The sequence below is a fragment of the Mchenga conophoros genome, linkage group LG20 (assembly GCF_057382185.1).
Source record: "Mchenga conophoros isolate Kocher_MC1m ecotype Shallow Benthic linkage group LG20, M_conophoros_male_GT1.1, whole genome shotgun sequence".
Lineage (NCBI taxonomy): Eukaryota > Metazoa > Chordata > Actinopteri > Cichliformes > Cichlidae > Mchenga > Mchenga conophoros.
In genome coordinates, this window is record NC_140545.1 from 34763189 (window position 1) to 34785216 (window position 22028).

General features: G+C 40.9%; 1 protein-coding gene across 1 annotated transcript; it reads left to right on the plus strand.

Annotated features, from left to right (window-relative positions):
- The first annotated feature begins 7572 nt into the window (after positions 1–7572).
- On the plus strand, positions 7573–19334 carry LOC146551281 (uncharacterized). Its single transcript, XM_085259624.1, has 2 exons — positions 7573–8211; positions 17311–19334. The coding sequence occupies exons 1-2, from the start codon at positions 7573–7575 to the stop codon at positions 18214–18216; spliced, it is 1545 nt and encodes a 514-aa protein (XP_085115750.1). The 3' UTR covers positions 18217–19334.
- The last annotated feature ends 2694 nt before the right edge of the window (positions 19335–22028 follow it).

A 22028-nucleotide genomic window follows, 5' to 3' on the forward strand; every position in this document is an offset into this window, starting at 1 on the left:
AGAGCTAGCTAAACAACACTGAAATAATAATTTGCTGGGTGAAACATGGGATGACATGCAGGGAGAATAACAGGGATGAGACGCGGAGAAAAAACGAGAAATGCAGATGAGTCGACAACGAGCACAGGTAAACACACACTATATATCACTAAATACCACAGAGGAGAATGAGGAATGGCAAAACAGGAGTGAGGCACAGCTGATCCTAATTGACATGAGGAGACAACAGACACAGACCTTCAAAGTAAAACAGGAAATGTACGCAGACAGAAAACAGAGGAAACACAAAACCAAAATTTAATTAGGAAAACCTTAACAGAATACATAACCAGCGTAAACAAGCAAATAGTATAATATTAATAAACACAAAACCCTTAGTCAACAGACTCATGACCATGACAGTTTCCGTTTAATTCTTGTTAAGATTTGATAGTTCTTAGGTTTTGGTTTCTGTGCTCCCTCTGTTTAGTGTCTAGTCTCTGTCTCTATGCCTGCCCTGGTCCCATGTCTCCTGTTTAAGTCATCCCTGTTCTTGTCTTTCCTCTGCACCATATCAGTATTGCGTCTCTGAGTCTGTGTCTGTAAGTTCAGTCGGTGTGCTTCCCGTTTTACTTTGAAGGTCCATGTCTTATGTCAGTGTATACTGTTTGCTCCCTGGTCTCATCCTGCCCAATTAGTCTCAGCTGTGTTTCCCTTGCGTGTACCGTTTACTGATTACCCCGCTGTGTATTTTAGTCCTCTGTCATTCCCTGCTTGTTGTCTCGTCGTCCGCCCAGGACGCTGTGTGTTTTTTTCTTGTGTGCTCCTTGTAGTTCCCAGTGCTGTTTCCCAGTGTCTTAATGTTTAGATTTAAGTTGGTATTTCTAGTTCATCGTTTTCAGGTTTATCGAGGTTAAAATGTTTAATTTACTGCTCTCTGCGCTAAATCATTATATTAACAGTTTTCTGCACCATTATTTTATAGTTATATTTTTATATTCATTAGATACATTTATTACTATTTCCTCTGTTCTGTGTGCAGTTGGTAGCACTCACAGTAGTGATGGTAAATTTGATTCTTTTTACTGAATCGAGTTTTAATGAGTCACTCACCAAAGTGAATCGGATTTTTTTGAGTTATTTGATTCACTGAGTCAGTTGACCAGAGAGTCCAAAAAATTTACATTTTCACTCAAACTTAATTTGTTTCTCTTTTCATGTAAATGCTACTGCTAAGATGAATGATTTTAAAAGAAAACAACTATTTTATAGAGCAAAAAAAGAGCAAAAACATTTCTAAAATTAAGCAATTTCCTATCAAAATTGCTTAATAAACATTTATTTTGTTTGTTTTTATTTTATTAGTATTTTTCCTTAAATGTGTTAAATATATATATTTTCTCATCTAAATGTCCACTGAAATGTGAGCCAGGGGGCGGTAATGTGCCTTAACATTGGTTGCCAACCAAGAAGAAGAAGAAGCTGTGAGCCAGGAGGGAGGGGGTGAGTGAGTGAGTGAGTGAGTGAGTGAGTGAGTGAGTGATTCGCTTACGCTTACGATTCAGCACAGGAAGGGAGGGGGTGAGTAGCTCAAATGTGATGTTAGCAGAGCGATGCTACTGTGAACCGAGGAGCTATTTTCTTGATGTGAGCTTCTACTCAGGGTTTTTTCTTCCAGTTCAGAGCAGAAATTTTTTTGTTACGATACTGGATGTTGTGTTTTTCTCCACAATTTTAATTATAAGCTAGATACATTGCTGCTAACAGCAACAGGGATGAGTCAGTGAGTCAATTGGGCTTGTGAATCATGATTCATGAGTCAGTAAAGTGATTCTCGAGTATTGAACGATTCGTTCATGATTCGCGCATCACTAACTCACAGGGAAGAACAGTCATATGATCCAGCTTCAGCGTCGCCTGGTCCGGCGTCAACTTCGGCTTCAGCCTCACCTGGTCCAGCACCTCGGAATCGTCGGCCACTTTCTGGGCCTGTAGCCGGACGTCATCACCGTCATGGGCGTTCTCCGGTCCAGCACCGTCGTCTCCTTCCCCTGCGTTCTCGCCGCTGCCTTCCGCACGGCCGGCCTCTGGACCAGCTCTGTCATCTCCTTCGCCGCCGCCGCTGATGCCTTCCTCACAGTCGGCCCCCTGAACTGCTCTGTCGTCATCGCCGCCGTCCACACAGTCGGCCCCCTGAACTGCTCTGTCGTCGTCGACGCCGTCTGCACGGTCGGCCCCCTGAACTGTTTCCACGCCGCCGCCGTAGCCGCCCGCACGGTCGGCCCCCTGAACTGAACTGTGTTTGGGCTGTTTTCTTGGGCTCCGGTGTTTACTGTGCACTGCTTTTGTTTTCTGTTTCTGTATTGTGAATTATGTTCTCATGGTTGGTCTTTTATCACTCCCGCGAGTCTAGTTTCTTGTGTTCCAAGCTTAGTATTTCCCTCTGTGTATTTTGATTCTTAGAGTCCTCAGCTTTATGGTTTATGTCTCTTAGTTGCTGTCTCTACCGCAGTTCTGTGTCATACTTCCTGTTTTACTTTGAAGGTCCGTGTCTTATGTGAATGTGTCCTACTTTGCTTCCTTGTCCCGTCAGTCCTGATTTCTCCCAGCTGTGCCCTCTTTCTGTGTCTCATTCCCCTCGTTACTTCCCAGTGTATTTAAACCCTGTGTTTCTCTGAGTCAGTGTCGCGTTGTCCCTCATGCTGTGTGGATTGCCCTGTGGCTCCCTGTGAGTTTTGCTTGTCATTTTCCAGTTTAGTTTACTTTGCTTTTGTATGCTTTTCCTGGCCAGCAAATAAAGCTGTGGTTTTGAGTTCATCCCTTGTGTCTAAGAGCCTGCATTTTGGGTCCAATTCCTGCCTGCCACACAGCGATTCATGACATGTCATACTCTAGCCCAGTCATACACACACAAACACGCACACAAAGAAAGATGCATATCACAAAATTGCAGGAAACAAACCCCTCTTCTTGTTAGTGTTAGAGGCTCATTTATCTTTCTGCCGTGAGACTTTACAGACGTACCAGGAGATTTAAACTTTTGTTTTGTCTACACTGTAGGTATGTTGTAACCACAGTCCCATCTGAAAAACTGTAGTCCTTGAATGGATCAGTGAGAGAATACTAATCGCTGCCTCAAACTGGAGACAGATGTCCACAAATTCCTGAGGGGAGAATGCCCAAAACTATCAGAACAGACTGAAGGAAATGAGGAAGAAGTAGAAAATAATATTTTTTTTTCATCCAAAAAAAAAACCCCACATATAAATTAGCACAAAGTAATTAACATGAGTGAATGAATGGTACATAAACATGAAAAATCACCCCAGAGACCTAAGTTTGATTCTTGCACAACTTATTAATTAAAAACTGTTACATTTATGTGAATGCCAAAACCTCAACAAGTCGCTAAAAGATAAGGTATTAATACTTAATTCATCTTTTATAAAGTATTACTCCTCCTTTGTATATCAATTTGTATAAATGTGTCTATAAATGTAAATGGTTACAAACTGGAATACCAGCCAAAAATTTAGACACACCTTCTCATTTAAAGGTTTATCTTTATTTTCATGACTATTTATACTGTAGAGTCTCACTGAAGGCATCAACACATATAGAAATTATGTGGTAAAGAACCAAGTGGGAAAAAACTCAAAACATGTTTTATGGATTCTTCCAGATTGCCACCCTTTGATTTGATTGCTGCTTTGCACACTCTTGTCATTCTCTCGATGAGCTTCAGTTTTGAATAAATCCCCAACAGTGTCATCAGCAAAGCATCCCCAAACCATCACACCTGCTCCTCGGTGCTTCACAGTGGGAACCATGCATGTAGAGACCATCCATTCACCTTTTCTGCATCACACAAAGACACGTTTGTTTAACCCAAACAAATCTTTTCTGACTTAGTAATGGTTTCTTAGCAGCTATTTTTTTCTCAACTGCCTAAAACATTTGCACAGTATTGTATATTGTTACGTTTCGGTGTTGTCAGTGTTTTGTTTTTGCGTGACTGTCATGTATTTCCTGCTTTACTTTGAAAGTCTGTGTTATCTTAGTGTTTTCAGTTTACGTTTCCCTGTCTCGTCAGGTCTAATTTGCCCCAGCTGTGTTTCCCTCCTGTTGTCCATTTTCCTGATTGCTCCCTCTATGTATTTAAACCCTGTGTTTCAGTGTGTCATGGTCGCGATCTCCCCCGTGTTGTAAATAGTTTGGTGTTTTGTTGTAAATAGCTGTAAATAGATTTGTCGATACTTTCGTTTTGGGATTTTGGTGGTGAGCTTTAGTGGGGTTTTTTGTGTGTGTTTTTTTTTCTTTATTTTTACTTTTTTTCGTGTTGCACTCCGGTTGCCTAGGCCGGGGTGTAACAGGCAGGTCTTTGTTTCTCTCTGTGTTCAGTTGCATGTTGCTTGGAGGGTGGATTCTACTGGGTTTCCGTCCCCGGGTGGAGCCGAGTCTCCAGGTTTGCTGCCACACACCTGAAGCAAGGCCCAATTTCTTTTCTGTTGTCTTGGTCGCACATTTGTAAAGGTATTTTTTTTCACCTGTGTATCAACACATCAAGCAAAGGTGATAACAAAGTCACGGCAAGTGCTCCAACTAACAACAGTGCAGGCGGCAAATATAGACCCAGGACTGGAAGGGGAGTGTATGAGGTGTGATCCCACTCCTGAAATTCAGATAAATTATCTCCACTTGATATTTGGGATCTGATTTTTATGTGCTCTCAAAGTATCTCACTATTTAATAACTGCATTTTGAATACCAGGAACAGCTAATATCATTTCTGCAGCAAAGTGCAGTCTCATCCCACTCAACTGATACTCAGCAGCAGCAGAGACGTGGAGATACATCAGAACTGAGGAAATGCAGAACAAGGAAAATACAGAGTTTAGAGCAATGAAAGTAGGTTGAAGGTGCATACGTTAGCATCAGAAAGAAATGAGATAACACTGGGTCTTTTATCCCAGTGAGAAAGTCAATATATTTCCCCTGATATCTCTTATGTAACAACTGGCTCTCAGAGCGGTCTAGATGTGGGGTGGCTCTCAAAGGGTACCAATGCACAACTGACTCTGTAGAAGCTGTGGTACCAAAGTCAGGCCAGACTTAACTGACCCTAAATGCCACAGAACATCAGACAGACGAGTATATGTGTTAAAAGAAAATTGTACATAGTGTGATCAGCTACATGAAATGTGCCCTTTTTAGGATCACTAAGCAAACCACATGTCTATGTGACCTGCCATATAACAACTTTTGAGTGATAAACTTATTTTAGCAACTAACAGCTTCCTCTATTCTGAGAACATACAGATGTAGAAAAGGGCAACCTCAGCTCTGAGTTCTTGGAATAACTTTGTTATTTTTGTACACACGTGTAACCAGCTTGTTCACGTTACGTTTCCCTGTCTCGTCAGGTCTAATTTGCCCCAGCTGTGTTTCCCTCCTGTTGTCCATTTTCCTGATTGCTCCCTCTATGTATTTAAACCCTGTGTTTCAGTGTGTCATGGTCACGATCTCCCCCGTGTTGTAAATAGTTTGGTGTTTTGTTGTAAATAAATAGTTTGTTGTAAATAGCTGTAAATAGATTTGTCGATACTTTCGTTTTGGGATTTTGGTGGTGAGCTTTAGTGGGGTTTTTTGTGTGTGTTTTTTTTTCTTTATTTTTACTTTTTTTCGTGTTGCACTCCGGTTGCCTAGGCCGGGGTGTAACAGGCAGGTCTTTGTTTCTCTCTGTGTTCAGTTGCATGTTGCATGGAGGGTGGATTCTACTGGGTTTCCGTCCCCGGGTGGAGCCGAGTCTCCAGGTTTGCTGCCACACACCTGAAGCAAGGCCCAATTTCTTTTCTGTTGTCTTGGTCGCACATTTGTAAAGGTATTTTTTTCACCTGTGTATCAACACATCAAGCAAAGGTGATAACAAAGTCACGGCAAGTGCTCCAACTAACAACAGTGCAGGCGGCAAATATAGACCCAGGACTGGAAGGGGAGTGTATGAGGTGTGATCCCACTCCTGAAATTCAGATAAATTATCTCCACTTGATATTTGGGATCTGATTTTTATGTGCTCTCAAAGTATCTCACTATTTAATAACTGCATTTTGAATACCAGGAACAGCTAATATCATTTCTGCAGCAAAGTGCAGTCTCATCCCACTCAACTGATACTCAGCAGCAGCAGAGACGTGGAGATACATCAGAACTGAGGAAATGCAGAACAAGGAAAATACAGAGTTTAGAGCAATGAAAGTAGGTTGAAGGTGCATACGTTAGCATCAGAAAGAAATGAGATAACACTGGGTCTTTTATCCCAGTGAGAAAGTCAATATATTTCCCCTGATATCTCTTATGTAACAACTGGCTCTCAGAGCGGTCTAGATGTGGGGTGGCTCTCAAAGGGTACCAATGCACAACTGACTCTGTAGAAGCTGTGGTACCAAAGTCAGGCCAGACTTAACTGACCCTAAATGCCACAGAACAGCTTCCTCTATTCTGAGAACATACAGATGTAGAAAAGGGCAACCTCAGCTCTGAGTTCTTGGAATAACTTTGTTATTTTTGTACACACGTGTAACCAGCTTGTTCACTTTACGTTTCCTTGTCTCGTCAGGTCTAATTTGCCCCAGCTGTGTTTCCCTCTTGTTGTCCATTTCCTGATTGCTCCCCCCCCCCCCCCCCCCCGTTGTAAATAGTTTGGCGCCTTGTGTTGTGATGTAAATGTCTTATTTTTCTTTGATGAAAATAGTTGTCGATACTTTCGTTTTGGGATTATTTTTGTGGAAGCCCGTATTAGTCTTTTTTATGAGTTCGCCCTCCTTAAGAGCAGTGAGCTTGGGGGCCCTTTTTCCCTTATTTCTATTTTTCCTGAGTTGCACGCCGGTTGCCTAGGCCGGGGTGTAACAATATGAACTACAGGAGTAAACATTTCTAACTTGATTTAATCAATTTTCTGTTTTGGGGGTGTGGATTTGGTTGTTGATATTAAATATTTGTTGTTAATATTAAAATGACCATAAAATAGTTTCAATATCAGTTTTGAGATTTTTTTCCCAGTTAGAGCAAAGTAGCGCATAACCCTATAGTTGTTCAGAAAATATTTATGTCCTGCTTAAAATCTCTAAAAGCTATACTAAGAGGCATATTGTATTTTTGTTTTATAAAACATGCTATTACTAGGTGCAGAGGGATGTCATTGAGTAGGCTGGTGCATTTGATGAGTGACCTCACCTGACTCTTGTGTTGCAGTAAGGTGATTGCAACAAGTCTTTGGCTGTGTGCTGGCTTGTTGCTTCCTGTTTTGTCATTTTTTTTATCTGTACAAACATAAATGCAGGGCTTGGTTTTGAGAATAACTGTGTTCTGTAAAAAAATTAGTCACTAAGGTCTTTTTGAAGCACTAAAGCAGCTGTATATTTGTGAGGAGTCACAATTTAATCACAAAGTTCACACCCCTCGAGAACAGTGGAACGCTTTTTACTTTCTTTTTTCTCTTTCTTTCCTCACCCCGCCTAAAAAGGCAGGGCTTATGGTTTTGCTTATATAGCTTCATTTCAAGTTCAACTCTGTTGAACAAACTGTCTGCCAGAAATGAAGGACTTCCTAAAAAACTTTCCCTTTAGGGAATTCAGTGTCTTTATCACCATCGTCGGCAGTTTTACTTATAATGTTTTACTTGACAGAGATGTGGTCTGCACTTGCATAGATGTAGCTACAGACTGCTGGATATACCTTCTTCTGCCGGGGTTTATAATTTTTTTCTTAATACTTTGGACAGACAAGACATTACACAGAACCTGCAGCTACTATACATTTGTATGTTGCGAAAAACAACCTGTTGAGCAGCAACATCAACGACCTGTTGAGCAGCAACATCAACGACCTGTTGAGCAGCAACATCAACGACCTGTTGAGCAGCAACATCAACGACCTGTTGAGCAGCAACATCAACGACCTGTTGAGCAGCAACATCAACGACGTGATGAGCAGCAAGATCAACAAAAGAATTCAAACTGCAGGGGAGCATTATGTGGTGTTTTCCTGAGTCGCATTATCAAGGCACTTTGTGTTGGTGTGCTGTGGGCTATTTCTGTGCTCATCGATGGAGACTGGTATGTTTGCTGTCAGAATGATCATTCTGAAAAGCAATCACAGTTAGCCTGCAAAGATAAAACCAACATGACAGCTGAAGAAAATGTGGTCATCAATACCCTGAAAAACAAATCAAGAGTGAGTTTTTTTCTTACTTTATTCATATCTTATAACGCTGTTCTGTCACAGCAAACACTGTTGAAGTCCCAGCATCATCTCATTATAATAGATCAAGCTACAAAAGAAATATATAATTAATTAAAATAGTCAACTGTTGCAACATTAAAAAGATATAAAAATCAGTGAATAATCAATAGTAATCCAATAATACCATGTATTTAATTCTAAAAAAAAGTGTCATAAATACTTTTACTTTACTATGTGTGTTTAGCCAAGTTTTATTAGATTCTGAAAACACAACCTATGCACTGTTTTATCTACCTAAGTAAATTATAACTATTACTTGTGGGGGGGGGGGGCTAAATATGTTATTTCCACTTTGCAAAATAAATATCCAGTGCAAAATCATTTTTAAATTTTTGTGGACCACATTTTGCAGAAGACTTTCAATAGGACATACTGTATGGCTGCAAAGGAGCCTGAACATCCCCGTCATCTCTGCTTACCGTTATGTAAAACTCACTAACACCACTGCAAGAAAGTCTAACAAGGGCATCTAAGTCACACTGACATTACAAACTCACATCATTGTAATGCCCATGATGTTGGTTGAGTTTCTCTGTGAAGCTATCTGGTTTTTAAGTGATGAAATGATGAAACCTGCTTCCAAAAATTTTTTAGCATTCATCCTCCAGCTTCACTGTGTAGTGTTACCAACTCCTCAGTAAGGAAAATCGCTATTGGCTGTCCGAAAAGTCACCAGAAGTCGCTAAATGATGTCATCGCTTTTTGCATAATTGGTCCTGCCAATGTAATTGTAACAGATGCTGTAGGAGAGAGAAATAACATAGTGGAAGAGACATGAAGTGAGTAAAAATGTAGAGTTACTGCTGCTCCCGCCCTGCGTTGCAGCGGCTTCGCTCATGCGCAATTCATTTGCAGTCGTACGCGTACGGGTGAATATCTCCTGCTCTGACATCAGCTGGGGGCAACTGCTGCGTAAGGACTACCTGCTGCCTGTAAGCGTTTTGACATGGGCGAGGTGTCCACAGCAGCACCCGCTGCTTGTTAAAAGTAAGTAATACGTGCGTTCATGTAAAAAAGTCATCATAAGCCTCCAATAACACCAGAAAAAGTCGCCAGATTTGCTAGTCGCTTTTTAGAAAAAAGTCGCTAAGGAGGTCTGAAAACTCGCTAAATATAGCGACAAAGTCTGTAGGTTTCCTTCTAATGGAGCCTTAGCTTGACGCTCCGCTTGGTCCCTCTTTCCTTATCCACAAAAAACAAAAAACGAAACCGCAGTCCTTGATAGCTTCTCAATATTTACTTCAAAAGTCCAAACAGGTACACAGCAACAGAATTCCAAATTACAAAAACTTATAAAGGTCAATTCAAAATGGATGAAGAGAGATTGCGAGGTCAAAAAACCATATGGCTCCACTCTCCTCTCGCCCAACTTCCTGTTTTCTGCACTATCAAAATAAAAGCATACATTTCAAATTAAACTGCATGTAGGCTTCTACATTACCGGCCCCTAATTGTTATCAATGTCTTTGAAACAATTACTACAAAATCTTTAACTTAAATGAAAAGATCTATGGCTACATCACTTAACTGAACTTCAACTATCTTAAAAGAATCTTCTTTCACTTTCCTCCCCTCAGAGGAAACTAGTTCTTGATTTTCGAAGAGTGCATCAATTATCTTCAGCTTCTTGCAAAAGGCACAGCTTTGTAACTGGTCGACAAAGCTCATTGGTCTTGGTCTTTACTTTCACCTGACGCACCAGACCTTTCTGGTCTGGAAAGGTCTCTACGATTCTTCCTAGTGGCCATGAATTTCTGGGTGCTGTGTCATCTACGATCAGCACAACATCACCAACATGGAAATTTCTCTTAGGTGTAGTCCATCATTGACGCTCTTGGAGCTGCATGAGGTATTCCTTGCACCAGCGTTTCCAAAAAATGTCTGCAAGATATTGGATTTGTCTCCACCTGCGATTTACATACTGGGCATCCTTGTTGAAGATTCCTGGGGGTAATTCTGGCTTAACCTTCAGCAACAGGAGATGGTTGGGTGTTAAAGCCTCCAGGTCATTGGGATCTGAAGATTCCTTTGTAATAGGCCTGCTGTTTATAATAGCCTCAGCTTCACACAGCAAGGTGTGGAGACCTTCTTCATCCAACAGTTGTTCTTTTACTGTGACGTTCAAAATTTTTCTCACTGAGCGGATGAGTCTCTCCCAGCTTCCTCCATGGTGAGATCCTGCTGGTGGATTAAAATGCCATTGGATCCCCCTTTGCTGCAATGATTTTATGATCATACTGGAGTTCCATTCTTTAATTGCTTTCTTTAACTCACTGTTAGCTGATCGGAAGTTGGTTCCATTATCCGAGTACATCTCTTTAACTTGTCCTCTTCTGGCAAGGAATCTTCTGATGGTGTTGAGACACGCATCAGTGTCAAGTGAAGATGCAACCTCCAGATGTACAGCTCGTGTGGTAAGACATGTGAAAATGACACCATATCTTTTTACTTGACTTCTTCCCCTTTTTACCAGGAATGGACCAAAGTAGTCAACACCTACTTTGGTGAACGGAGGGTCATCAGGCAGGATCCTGCATTTTGGTAAATCTGCCATTATTTGTTTGCCAGTACTTCCGTGTAGCCTTTTACAGGTGACACATTTTGACAAGAACCTTCTAATGGCTCCATTTGCTCCAGGGATCCAAAATTTTTGACGCAGATGAGCCAACATGTGATTCCGTCCGGCGTGAGCTGTAACATCATGGGTATGTCTTAACACAAGCTGTGTGATATGTGACTCCTTTGGCAAGATGACTTGCTGCTTAGCATCATCTGGCATCGCTGCTCGACTCAACCTTCCTCCAACTCTTATGACTCCATCTTGCAGTACTGGAGTCAACTTGTAGAGAGAGCCTTTTTTCTTCACCCTTTGATGTTCTTTCAGCATTGCCAAGTCCTGTTCAAAACTTTGCTTCTGACAGTACTTCACAATTTCCATTTCTGCTTTAGACAAATCATCACAGGTTAGATTTTTTCCCTTGAAAGCTTTCTTGAATTGGCTCATCCTGATTTCCTCACTCATTGTGCTTGCTTCCTTTCTCTTTGCTATTAATTCCTTAAGCAAACTCTTCAGTTTCATGAACCAGGCTACAGCACGCTTTAGCTTTGTCCAAGATGAGTAGTGATTCATCAGCTGGTCTACTGCGTCTTTGAGCCCTTGCATCTGAATGACATGTGTCTGAGCTTCTCTTTTGACCTCTAAGTCATCAAAATCCAGCATTCTGGGATCTGGATTCTTCGGCCACTGATCTTCTGAGCAGAATAGGAAACTTGGTCCCGAAAGCCAATCGCCACATTTTAAGAATGCTGCAACAGTCTGTCCTCTAGAGACATGATCTGCTGGATTCAAAGTGGTATTGACATATCTCCACAGCCGAATGTGAGAATGGCTCAAGATTACTGAGATCCTATTAGAAACAAAGGTCTTGAATCTTGTGCCTTCACTATTCAAGTACTTTAGCACAGCCGTGCTATCTGTCCAAAAAACAGATTCATGCAGTTCTACTTCTAGTTCCTTCTTTAGAAGTTTATCCATCTTCACTGCAACAGTTGCGGCAATCAGTTCCATTCGTGGGATGGTTGGACACTTCAAAGGTGCAACCCTTGCCTTTGCCATTACCAAGGTGGACTGAGTCTCGCCACTTGCATTGCGCAGCAACAGGTAGCTTGCTGTGCCATAAGCGTCTTCGCTTGCGTCAGCGAAATGATGCAACTGCGCAAAGACTGGTGCACCAAACTGCTTTGACTTGATGCTCCTGTCAACTCCAAAGTCGTCAAGCCTTTGCAAATCTGCAACCCACTTATTCCAGCTCTTAATGACGTCCTCCGGTAGGTATTCATCCCAGCCGTATTTCCTCCGACATAAATCGTGCAAGATTTTTTTCGCACACAGAATCACCGGAGCAACAAATCCCAGTGGATCAAAGATGGAGCTGAGAAGGGAAAGCAGTCCTCTTCTAGTGTTCGGTCTGTTTTTAAGGTTGATCTTGAACTTGAACTGATCTGATTCAGCACACCACTGAATTCCCAATGCTCTTTCCATCGGCAAATTACTCTCGTCCGGATTCAGAACTTTAAATCCTTGTGCTCTTTCTTCATCAGGAATTGAGTTGAGCAACTTTCTGCTGTTGCTTGACCATTTTGTTAGTCGAAATCCACCTTTTGCCAACATGTTCCTCAAGTCAGAACACAGGGTGATTGCTGCATCTTCCTCTGCAATTGACTTAAGACAGTCGTCCACGTAAAAATTTTTCTTGACTGTCCTTGCAGCTTCTTGACCAAATTCTCTTTCGAAATCAGTAGCGCATTTCTGAAGTGCAAAAGATGCAACACTTGGCGAAGAGGTGGCACCAAAGATGTGGACCAACATTTTGTGTTCTGCAAGCTTCTCCTTGTAATTCCCATCAGACCACCAAAGAAACCTGAGGAGATCTGTATCTTCCTTGCTGACTCTGACCTGGTGGAACATGGCCTCCACATCAGCCATTACTGCCACAATCTCCTGTCGAAACCTCAGGAGGACTCCCACCAGTGAGCTTGTCAAATCCGGTCCCTGCAAGAGATGCTGGTTCAGCGATGTTCCTTGAAAGCTTGCCCCGCAGTCGAAGACAACACGTAACCTTTGCTTGACCGGATGTCTCACTCCATGATGAGGCAAATACCATGTTCGTCCCTCCAGTGACTTACATTCAGCATCGTTCAGTTTGATCGCGTAACCCTTTTTTAGGATATCATCCATATATGCAACATATTCCTCGTAAAACTTGACATCTCTGGTGAATCTTTTCTGTAAGTTCAGCGCACGTTGCACTGCGACTTCTCTGTTGCTTGGCAAGCACAGCACCTTGCTTCTCACTGGAAGACAAATACTATAATGGCCATCCTCCAGTTTTGCAGACTGAGACACCATGTTCAGAAACTGACGATCTTCCTTGGACATTTCAAGATTTTCGTCTTGTCCTGCATCAGGAAAGTCCTGCTTAAACTGTAGCTGCCAGAGCTCTTCCAACCTGGCTACTGATATCCTATTCACAGTCACTTGTGCCGATCTGTTTCTCCCACTCATGTCGCCTCCACTCCTAAGTGGTCCATTTACTGTCCAACCTAATATTGTTCTCACTGCGTAGGGTCCATTGTCCACACTGTTTACCACCTTAAGCGGTTCCATGGCTTTGGGAACATTCACTCCTATGAGTAATCCAACATCCGCTTGGATAGTGGGAAGTTTCACTTCCGTCAGGTGTGACCACCTGTCAACATCTTCTTGGCTTGGGATATTGTTTTTACTTACAGGAATGTGGTCTTGTGCATACACCTCTGAAAGTTTAATAAACTGGCTACCATCCAGACTACTGACTTCCAGTCCAGTCACAATGCAGGTGTTCACAACAGATTCATTTACCATCGTGCGGAGTGAAATTTTCGTAATTCGTCCATTCAGGTTCAGTTGTTTTATCAGTGACTCTGTCACAAAGGTGGCTGAGCTGCCTTGATCCAAGAATGCATATGTTGTTACTGTCTTGGTTCCTTTCTGGGCCTTGACACGTACTGGAACGATTGGAAGAATACAATCTTCCTTACCGGCCCCAGTCATGCTGAAAGTTGCTGTTGTTTGTACAAGAGCACTTGATACGAACTGTTGAGCAGCCCCCCTTGCTGTTTCTTCTTGTGAGTCCCTATTGGTGATGTGCAGCAGGGTAGGATGCAGTCGAGAGCATTCTTGACAATGGAGCTTGTCTTTGCAGCTGCTACTCATGTGGCCATGTTTCAAACAGGCAAAACACAGTCCTATGCTCCTTAAAAACTCAATCTTGTCCTTGTGAGGCTTGTCCTTGAGCTTTCTGCAGATTTGGAGGTTGTGTTGCTCTCCCTTGCAATAAACACAAGGTTTGCTGCTTGAATCCACTTGGACGGTCCGTGTTTTTGATGCCACTTGTTTGGCACTTTCTGTCTTGTTTTCCATTTGAGGGTCAGTGATTGCTGTTGTAAACACTTTCTTTGGTTTGAATGTCTCTGCATATTGTGGCTTTGCTCTTTGTCTGAATGAGTCCTTCACACCTGTTGTAGTTTCCCTTATATTTCCATAAAGTGGGTGTAGCACATACCTAACTTGCTTATTGATAAAGTTGACAAAATCCTTAAACTTGACCTTTTTCTTAGTTTTGTCTTGCAGGTCACAAGCATATTTTCGCCACGCTTCTTTAAGTTTGTAAGGAAGCTTGTTAGCTAATGCCCTTAGGTTAGACGTATTATCCAAGTCTTCCATGTAGTTAACATCTGTCATTGCATTGTAGCAGCCGGTGAGAAACAATGCAAAGGACTGTAGTGCAGTGCCGTCTTCTGGCTTAATTGTCTGCCAATCCAAGGCCTCCTTTATGTAGGCTTCAGCTATCTTAAAGTCATCTCCAAAAAACTCTTTGAGCATTTGTTTCGCCTTTGTATAACCCACTGAAGGTTCCATGTGGATGCAACTTTTAACCAACTCATGTGGTTGTCCACTCGTGTACTGAAGCAAATACTGTAGACGATCACGATTATTATCAGTGCGGTTTTCAATTCCATGTTCAATGGAACCGATAAAAGAGTTGTATTCAAGTGGATCTCCGTTGAAAGTTGGAATGGAGATGTCAGGTAATAGAGAAGCTTTGTGATTCTTTACCAGGTACTCAGTGACATTAACTTGCTGAGAAATGGCTTGACACAAACTATCGAGCACAGGTTCACCGGCCCTTTCCGTGCTTGGCGCAGGCACTGTCCTTTCATGCATTGGTGTCTGCACATCGTCGCCATCGTAGGGTGCTGATGAGACGTACTGCGATGTTGGGTGGAATGTGGTTTTAATTTCAGTTTTGCCATTCTGATCATCATCTGCAAAAATGCTCATGTCTGGCTGTGTATCTTCATATTTTTGCAAAACTTCCAGTTTTGCATCTGACTCAGCAAGGGCAGTCTGCATAGCATGCATTTCCTTTTTAGCCTTTATTGCAGCCTCTTTTCCTTTCATTTCTGCGTACCAATCCGCTTCTTCCTTTTCTATTGCCAAACTCTTCTCCAGAGCTGCAGCCTTTGCCTTTAATGCAGCACGCTCCATTTCTACCTTTAATCTAATAGAGGAAGATGTAGAAGAAGATGTAGAGGAAATGCTTCCGCGCTGTGATCCAGATCTACTGGAGCGTTTGCTTGCCGACTTTGATGACATGGACCTATTGTCTGCCTGCTTTCTTGTGTCGTCCTCTCTGTTCTGTTCAGAGAGTTTCATGACTTCATTCATCCACCCTTCACATTTCCAAAAGAAATCATTCAGGGACTTGTTCTTTGGATCAAACCAACTATTTTGATCTTCCAAAAATTCCTCTTCACTCATAAGTTGTTGCAGTTCAGAATTTAGGCTAGCAAAGTCTTGCTGCAAAGAGCTAAAGTCAACTCGTAATTTATTTTTAACGAGGTCAACGTTTGCATCATCTTCCATTAATTGCTCAATTTCTTTTTTCATGCCGGTTAATTGAGAGAGCTTATGTCTACGTGTGTTGACATTTCTAGTCTTGCAGTCTTCCATAGCCTTCTCAGTCATTTTTACAATCCTTTTTCCACTGTTTTGTTCGTCCATGGGTAGCAAAATTCCAAACTCAATCAATACACATGCACCTCAGCAAATTAAAAAAAAGGCAAGGCAATTTAAGACTTACGGTTTTCCATCTTCAGTTTTTCCTCGGTTCGGTATTTCCTTCTTACTTTATAGTCAGGCGTTTCCAAACTCCATTAATCCGTGAAGAGCAGGTTTTTTGACTAATGTAGGTTTCCTTCTAATGGAGCCTTAGCTTGACGCTCCGCTTGGTCCCTCTTTCCTTATCCACAAAAACAAAAAACGAAACCGCAGTCCTTGATAGCTTCTCAATATTTACTTCAAAAGTCCAAACAGGTACACAGCAACAGAATTCCAAATTACAAAAACTTATAAAGGTCAATTCAAAATGGATGAAGAGAGATTGCGAGGTCAAAAAACCATATGGCTCCACTCTCCTCTCGCCCAACTTCCTGTTTTCTGCACTATCAAAATAAAAGCATACATTTCAAATTAAACTGCATGTAGGCTTCTACAAAGTCGCTAAGTTGGCAACATTGTCATTGTGCTAATGTGTTTATAGCTGTGCAGAAAGCCACCATGTAGCACATCATTATATACCAGCTAGCCCAACTTCAGTAACCCTACAAACGTCACTGCTGTTTAGTTTTCTGTCTTCATTTATGTCAGAACTGATAGCAGAGCTGTATGTTTTAATTTTTCAGAAATCTCACAGTCAGAACATGGTATATCATGTTTAGGTGGAAACAATACAATACAAATACAGTACAACTTTATTTATATAAAACATTTAAAAACCAACGGTATATCAAAGTGATTCAAAATAAAACAGCAGGTTAAAACATGATTAATATAAGACCAAAGTACTGAATATGCTAACAGGTCAATGGCACTAATTACACAAGATTAAAAGTGAATATCAAATCAAACTTACTAAAAACATAGATAAAATAGGAATTAAGTATAAAATACAGGCATTAACTAACCAGGAAAGAAAGATTAAATAAGTGAGTTTTTAATCGTGATTTAAATAATTGGATGGAGTCAGACGCGCGAATAGCTATGGGAAGGTTGTTCCACCGGTTTAAGAAGCTAGCAAACTAACTTCCTGCTGGCTTCTAACTCCGTTAAAATTCATAAATTCTGTTTTCATGGATGCCTGGATGTAAGCTTGGTTACACCTGGTAGAGCAGCCACACTGATCATTTTATTAAAGATGAAAGAATTTAATCAGTTTGTAAACCTCAGTGATGCTGCAGTGTTTGTGTGACCTGGGACCTGAAGCAGAGTTTGGACCCAAAATGGCTAATGATGTCAGACTTAAAGACTGGATTTTCACACCATGACTAGACGTCAGGAAAATGGTCCCAGCCAATGATTATGCAAAGTCAAAATGTTTGCTGGATTCTTATTTTAATCAATCAGCTGATTTTTTGTTTCTTTTTCAGCTTTTTGGCTTCTCTGCGCTCTTGGTTATCATTGCTCTGGCAGCCCTGGTGTCACTATTTGACCGGATATGCTATTGCAGCAGAAGACAAGTCTATGACAGTATGATCCTGGAAGAAGGGGAAGTTGTACTGAAAGAGATTTTGAGAAAAGCAGCGAAAGATGAGTTAATTAAAATGATCTCTGAGAAAATAAATGGAAATGAGAATAGGAATGGAGGTGAAAATTTGTATGAAGAAAGAAGCAGAAATGGGGAAGGAAATGGAAACAGACATAGGAATGGGGGAGAGAATGGGAATGGGGGACAAGATGAAAATGAAGGGGGTGGACAAGAAAATGGGAATGGAGTAAGAAACGTAGGTGGAAATGAAAACGAAGAAGGAAATAGGAATGAAAATGTAGGTGGAAAGGGAAATGAAAATGCAGCTGGAAATGGCAATGGAGGTGCAAATGGAAATAGAAAAGAAGGTGGAAATGAGAATGAAGGAGGAAAGGGAAATGGGGGAGGAAATGGGAATAGAAATGAAAATCAAGAAGCAAATGAAAATGGATGTGTAAATGAGAATGAAGGAGGTAGACAAGGAAATGGAAATGGAGTAGGAAATGTAGGTGGAAATGAGAATGAAGAAGGGAATAGAAATGAAAATGTAGGTGGAAATAGAAATGAGAATATACATGATAATGGCAACAGAGGAGGAAATGGAAATGAAAATGGGGATCGAAATATAAATGGAAATGGAAGTGGGAATGGGAATGAAGGAGGAAATAGGAATACGGGTGGAAATGGAAATGAGGATAAATGGATAGAATGTTTTGTTGTTGCTGCACAAATGGTTAAAAAGTCAAGCATACCAAAACTTTCCAAAGAACAAAGAAAGGAAATAAATAGTAGTACGGATCCACAGTGAGATCTGTAACAGCAGCAGAAGTGACTGACTGTCAACATCGTTTACAGCACAGTGCTGAAATTGCCTTGAACGGCAATTTAAAGTAATTTAAAAATCATAAAAACTCCACAAACTAATTCCACATGATTATTATTGTATTTTATATTTAAGTCTTTTTCTTATAAATGACTGTCCAACATTCAACTTATAGTTACATTAAAGTTGTTAAATGTGTAAGGAGATTATTTAGTGACTTTATATTTGTATTTTTTTGTATGGGATGGATTTGGACAAATATAATATAAATGTGTAGGCAGCACGGTGGTTAGCACTGTTGCCTCACAGCAAGAAGGTCCTGAGTTCAATTCCAACATCAGGCCGGGGTCTTTCTGTGTGGAGTTTGCATGTTCTCCCCGTGTTTGCGTGGGTTCCCTCCGGGTACTCTGGCTTCCTCCCACCGTCCAAAGACATGCAGCTTGTGGGGATAGGTTAATTGGATAATCTAAATTGTCACTAGGTGTGAATGTGAGTGCGAATGGTTGTCTGTCCCTGTGTGTTGGCCCTGCGACAGACTGGCGACCTGTCCAGGGTGTACCCTGCCTCTCGCCCTATGACAGCTGGGATAGGCTCCAGCGCCCCCCGCGACCCTGAAAAGGATAAGTGAATGGATGGATGGATGGATGGTGTTAGATTATAATATTATTTTATGCCATGTTATACCCCTAATTAAAGATTGTGAATTATTATGTAGTTTTAGTTTGCATTATTCTCCTGAATTAGAAGAAGCTGATAACTATTGCATTAGTTAAACTGATTTGCATTACATTAAACTGCTGACTTGTTGTGAATGAATGATATTGTTTTATGATGCATTATACTGCTGAGTTATAAGAAATCTAATTTGTCTGAGTAGAAGAGTGTGCTGGAGTTTTCTGCCCCATTTCAGCAGGAGCAGATAAACAGGGAGCCAAGGTCGTAGCTTAGGCGCTGTGTGAGAGAAAGCATGTGAATGTTTAGGCTTTGTATGATAAGGTGGAGGCACCAAAGGCTATAAAAGTTTGAGCAATGCTCCACCATTTTGAGATTTTGAGGCTGTCTGCATCAGTGTCCATCTCCCACGTGTGTGATCATTAAATCATCGTTTGACTTAACCCGACCGGACCAGTGTTGTTATTGTGGTTTTTCTCTTGTCTCCATCCCCAATATTTTGAACCTTAACAATGGATAATATAAATGTTGCAAATAAGTAGAAAGAAAAGTGATGGTTCTCCTGTTCCTGCATGGTGCTGCCCTTAATGTTTGCAGGTAACTGCCATTTTGTGGCATTCATGTAAAAAGCTAGTTTGAGTCTCAGGCTACGTCCACATGTACACGGGTATTTTTGAAAACTGAGATTTTCCTTTTTCTTTCTTTCTTTCTTTAAATCCTGTCTGTGCATAAACGCCAAAAACTAAGGAAAACACTGCCAGGAACATGCCAAAGCAACAGGTGGCGATATATTCCTAACCCTGTAGAAATGTAATGTCGGTTGACGCATGCACTCTATATTCATATATTTCTTTAACACACATATTTACAATTGTCACAAGAGCAGTAAGCCAGATGCACAAAGCAGAACACCTTTTACTGTTTTACAAGAAAATCCTTAGTACATCATTCATGTCAAAGTTTTTTACAGTGAATATGGTCGTGTTCTTGTGAGAAGTCATTATTCTAGAAGACCTTTTTTCTGAACAAACATGTTGACTCGTGATCTCCAATAAAAGAAATAAAAGCTTGGGAGTCCCTGTAGCAGCTTCAGTAACTAAGTCCAATAAATTATCTACATTTGTGATTTTTCTGCTTTGGAATTTTAGGATCTGTGCTGTGAAAAAAGCTTTAATATTTAAATCTGATCACTTTTTAATACTTGCTGTTGGTCTCTTTCACCTTTATGAGGTAATCACCAACATTTGTATGCTGCCTGCTCCATTCATGTCTCTGTATTTTTTGTGACTATTTTTTTTTTTTTTGGGGGGGGGTTGCCACTATCTAGTCATTTACATGTGTTACGGCCCTGGGCCTTGGAGGGAGTGAGACTGCCTTTTTGTGTTCATGCAAATCCAATTGTGCCATGACTTGTGGATGATTGGCTGCTGGGAGTCCTGTGCCAGCCTTCTTTTATGCAGATCACAGTGTGCCAAACCTCGCGGATGATTGGCTGCCTGGAGATCCCATGACCACTCCAAGACCAATTGACTGGCTGATTGTCTGCACCTGGGAGTATAAAAGGCTGAAGATCCGTCACACTATGGGGAACTGCTGCTCTGAAGTGAACATGCAGTGGCCTCCTTTGCATGTGAATGTTGTTTGTTAAACCTGCTCGCTGGGTTAAACCTGATATACAGCTGACCTTAGTTTTATAAGAGTCTTGTGTTTGCTGGCTCACCTTAGTTAACCCTTAGCTTTTATTTGGTGTTCCGCCAGCTTACCTTAGTTAACCCTTAGTTTTTATTCTTGCCTGTTCTTTTCGTTGTGTATTAATTGTTTCCCCGGTGGTCTGTTGAACAGCCCCGTCGGTTTTCGGTTTAATGTTTGTAATAAAACCCTTTATTAACTCAGATTTCGTGAGAGGGCTTGTGTATGTTTCTCCCCTCCTGTCGCCTAGCAGAGGGGGTCGTAACAACATGTCTTGCTTGATTGATGTCATTTCTTTGTCATTTATTTCTCTTTGATTTTTTTCCCCTTTAAATTGCGATTTTGTGTCTCTGTCTTCACTTTTCTTTGTCGTTGATTTGTTTGCCTTTCTGTTTTCTTCATTTCTTTGTGGTCACTTTGTTGATAGGGCACTGGAAAAAAAATCAACAAATAATAAGTAAGTGACTTGGTGGGAATGAGGATTAGTGTGAAATTCATCTAGTCTTAAGGTCTCTTTAAATTTAAAAAGAATATTAAACAATTAATATGAAACCTTATCTCAAGAACTTTAGTTGAGCTGCTTATTTTAAAATAAGTGAATTCAGATGCATGAAATCAGATGATTGTTTCTCAAAATAATATTTATCTGTGTTTAAATAACAATAAATAACAGATTGTCAGATCAATTGAAATGACAGGGCAAAGAAATTGTTGAGCTCTTCTTTTAGTATGTGGCTGTTGTCAGGGGTTTGGGGTCCCTGGCCTTGGCAGATGGTGAATAATCATTTGGATGTTATTAAAAAGAGTACCTTAATCTGCAGCATTCAGGCTTCTATTTTTCTCTTGTTTTTCTCTTGCTTCACTCTGGCGTCTCCTGCTGGATTAAGCCTCAAAGTGTAGGTGTATTTTCCTCACCAACCAGGAAACTTTGCTTCTTTTTATTTATTTGTTTATTTAATGTTTTGGGCTAAATCAACAAACAAATAGTAGGCTCTTCTTACTCCAGGTTTTGGAGCAGCATGTGTTCCCATCTACACATTAACCCACCTATTTCAGTAAATAATGGCAAACAACATCCTCACTTTTGTCCACTGAAACATTTAGCACATGATAAAATGGAACAATGTGGCAAAGGAGGCACAGAATTGATCAGCTAAAATCAAATATAAAGCAAAGAACATTCCTTGCAAACACCAGTTGGCCTCCTTATTTAAAAGACTGTTAAAAGAAGAGCTGGTGTCTCATAATAACAAACATGCTTCTGTTTTTCAGAATCAGAATACTTAAATAATCCCTGTGTTGTCTTCGTAGCGCTTGTTAAAAATAACACAGCATCCACTTATGCCAGACCAGTCTTCTTTTATGTGCTCCCCTGGAGGCGTTCATGAGCTTTCTTAAATACACTTCCCCCTGCTGGAAAACCCTATCATTACACG

What these genes read in the sequence shown, in the direction of transcription:
- LOC146551281 (XM_085259624.1), top strand. Translation starts at nt 7,573, where the DNA reads ATGAAGGACTTCCTAAAAAACTTTCCCTTTAGGGAATTCAGTGTCTTT. An exon ending in CCCTGAAAAACAAATCAAGA is followed by an intron (nt 8,212 to 17,310) that starts GTGAGTTTTTTT and finishes TTTCTTTTTCAG; the next exon opens with CTTTTTGGCTTCTCTGCGCT.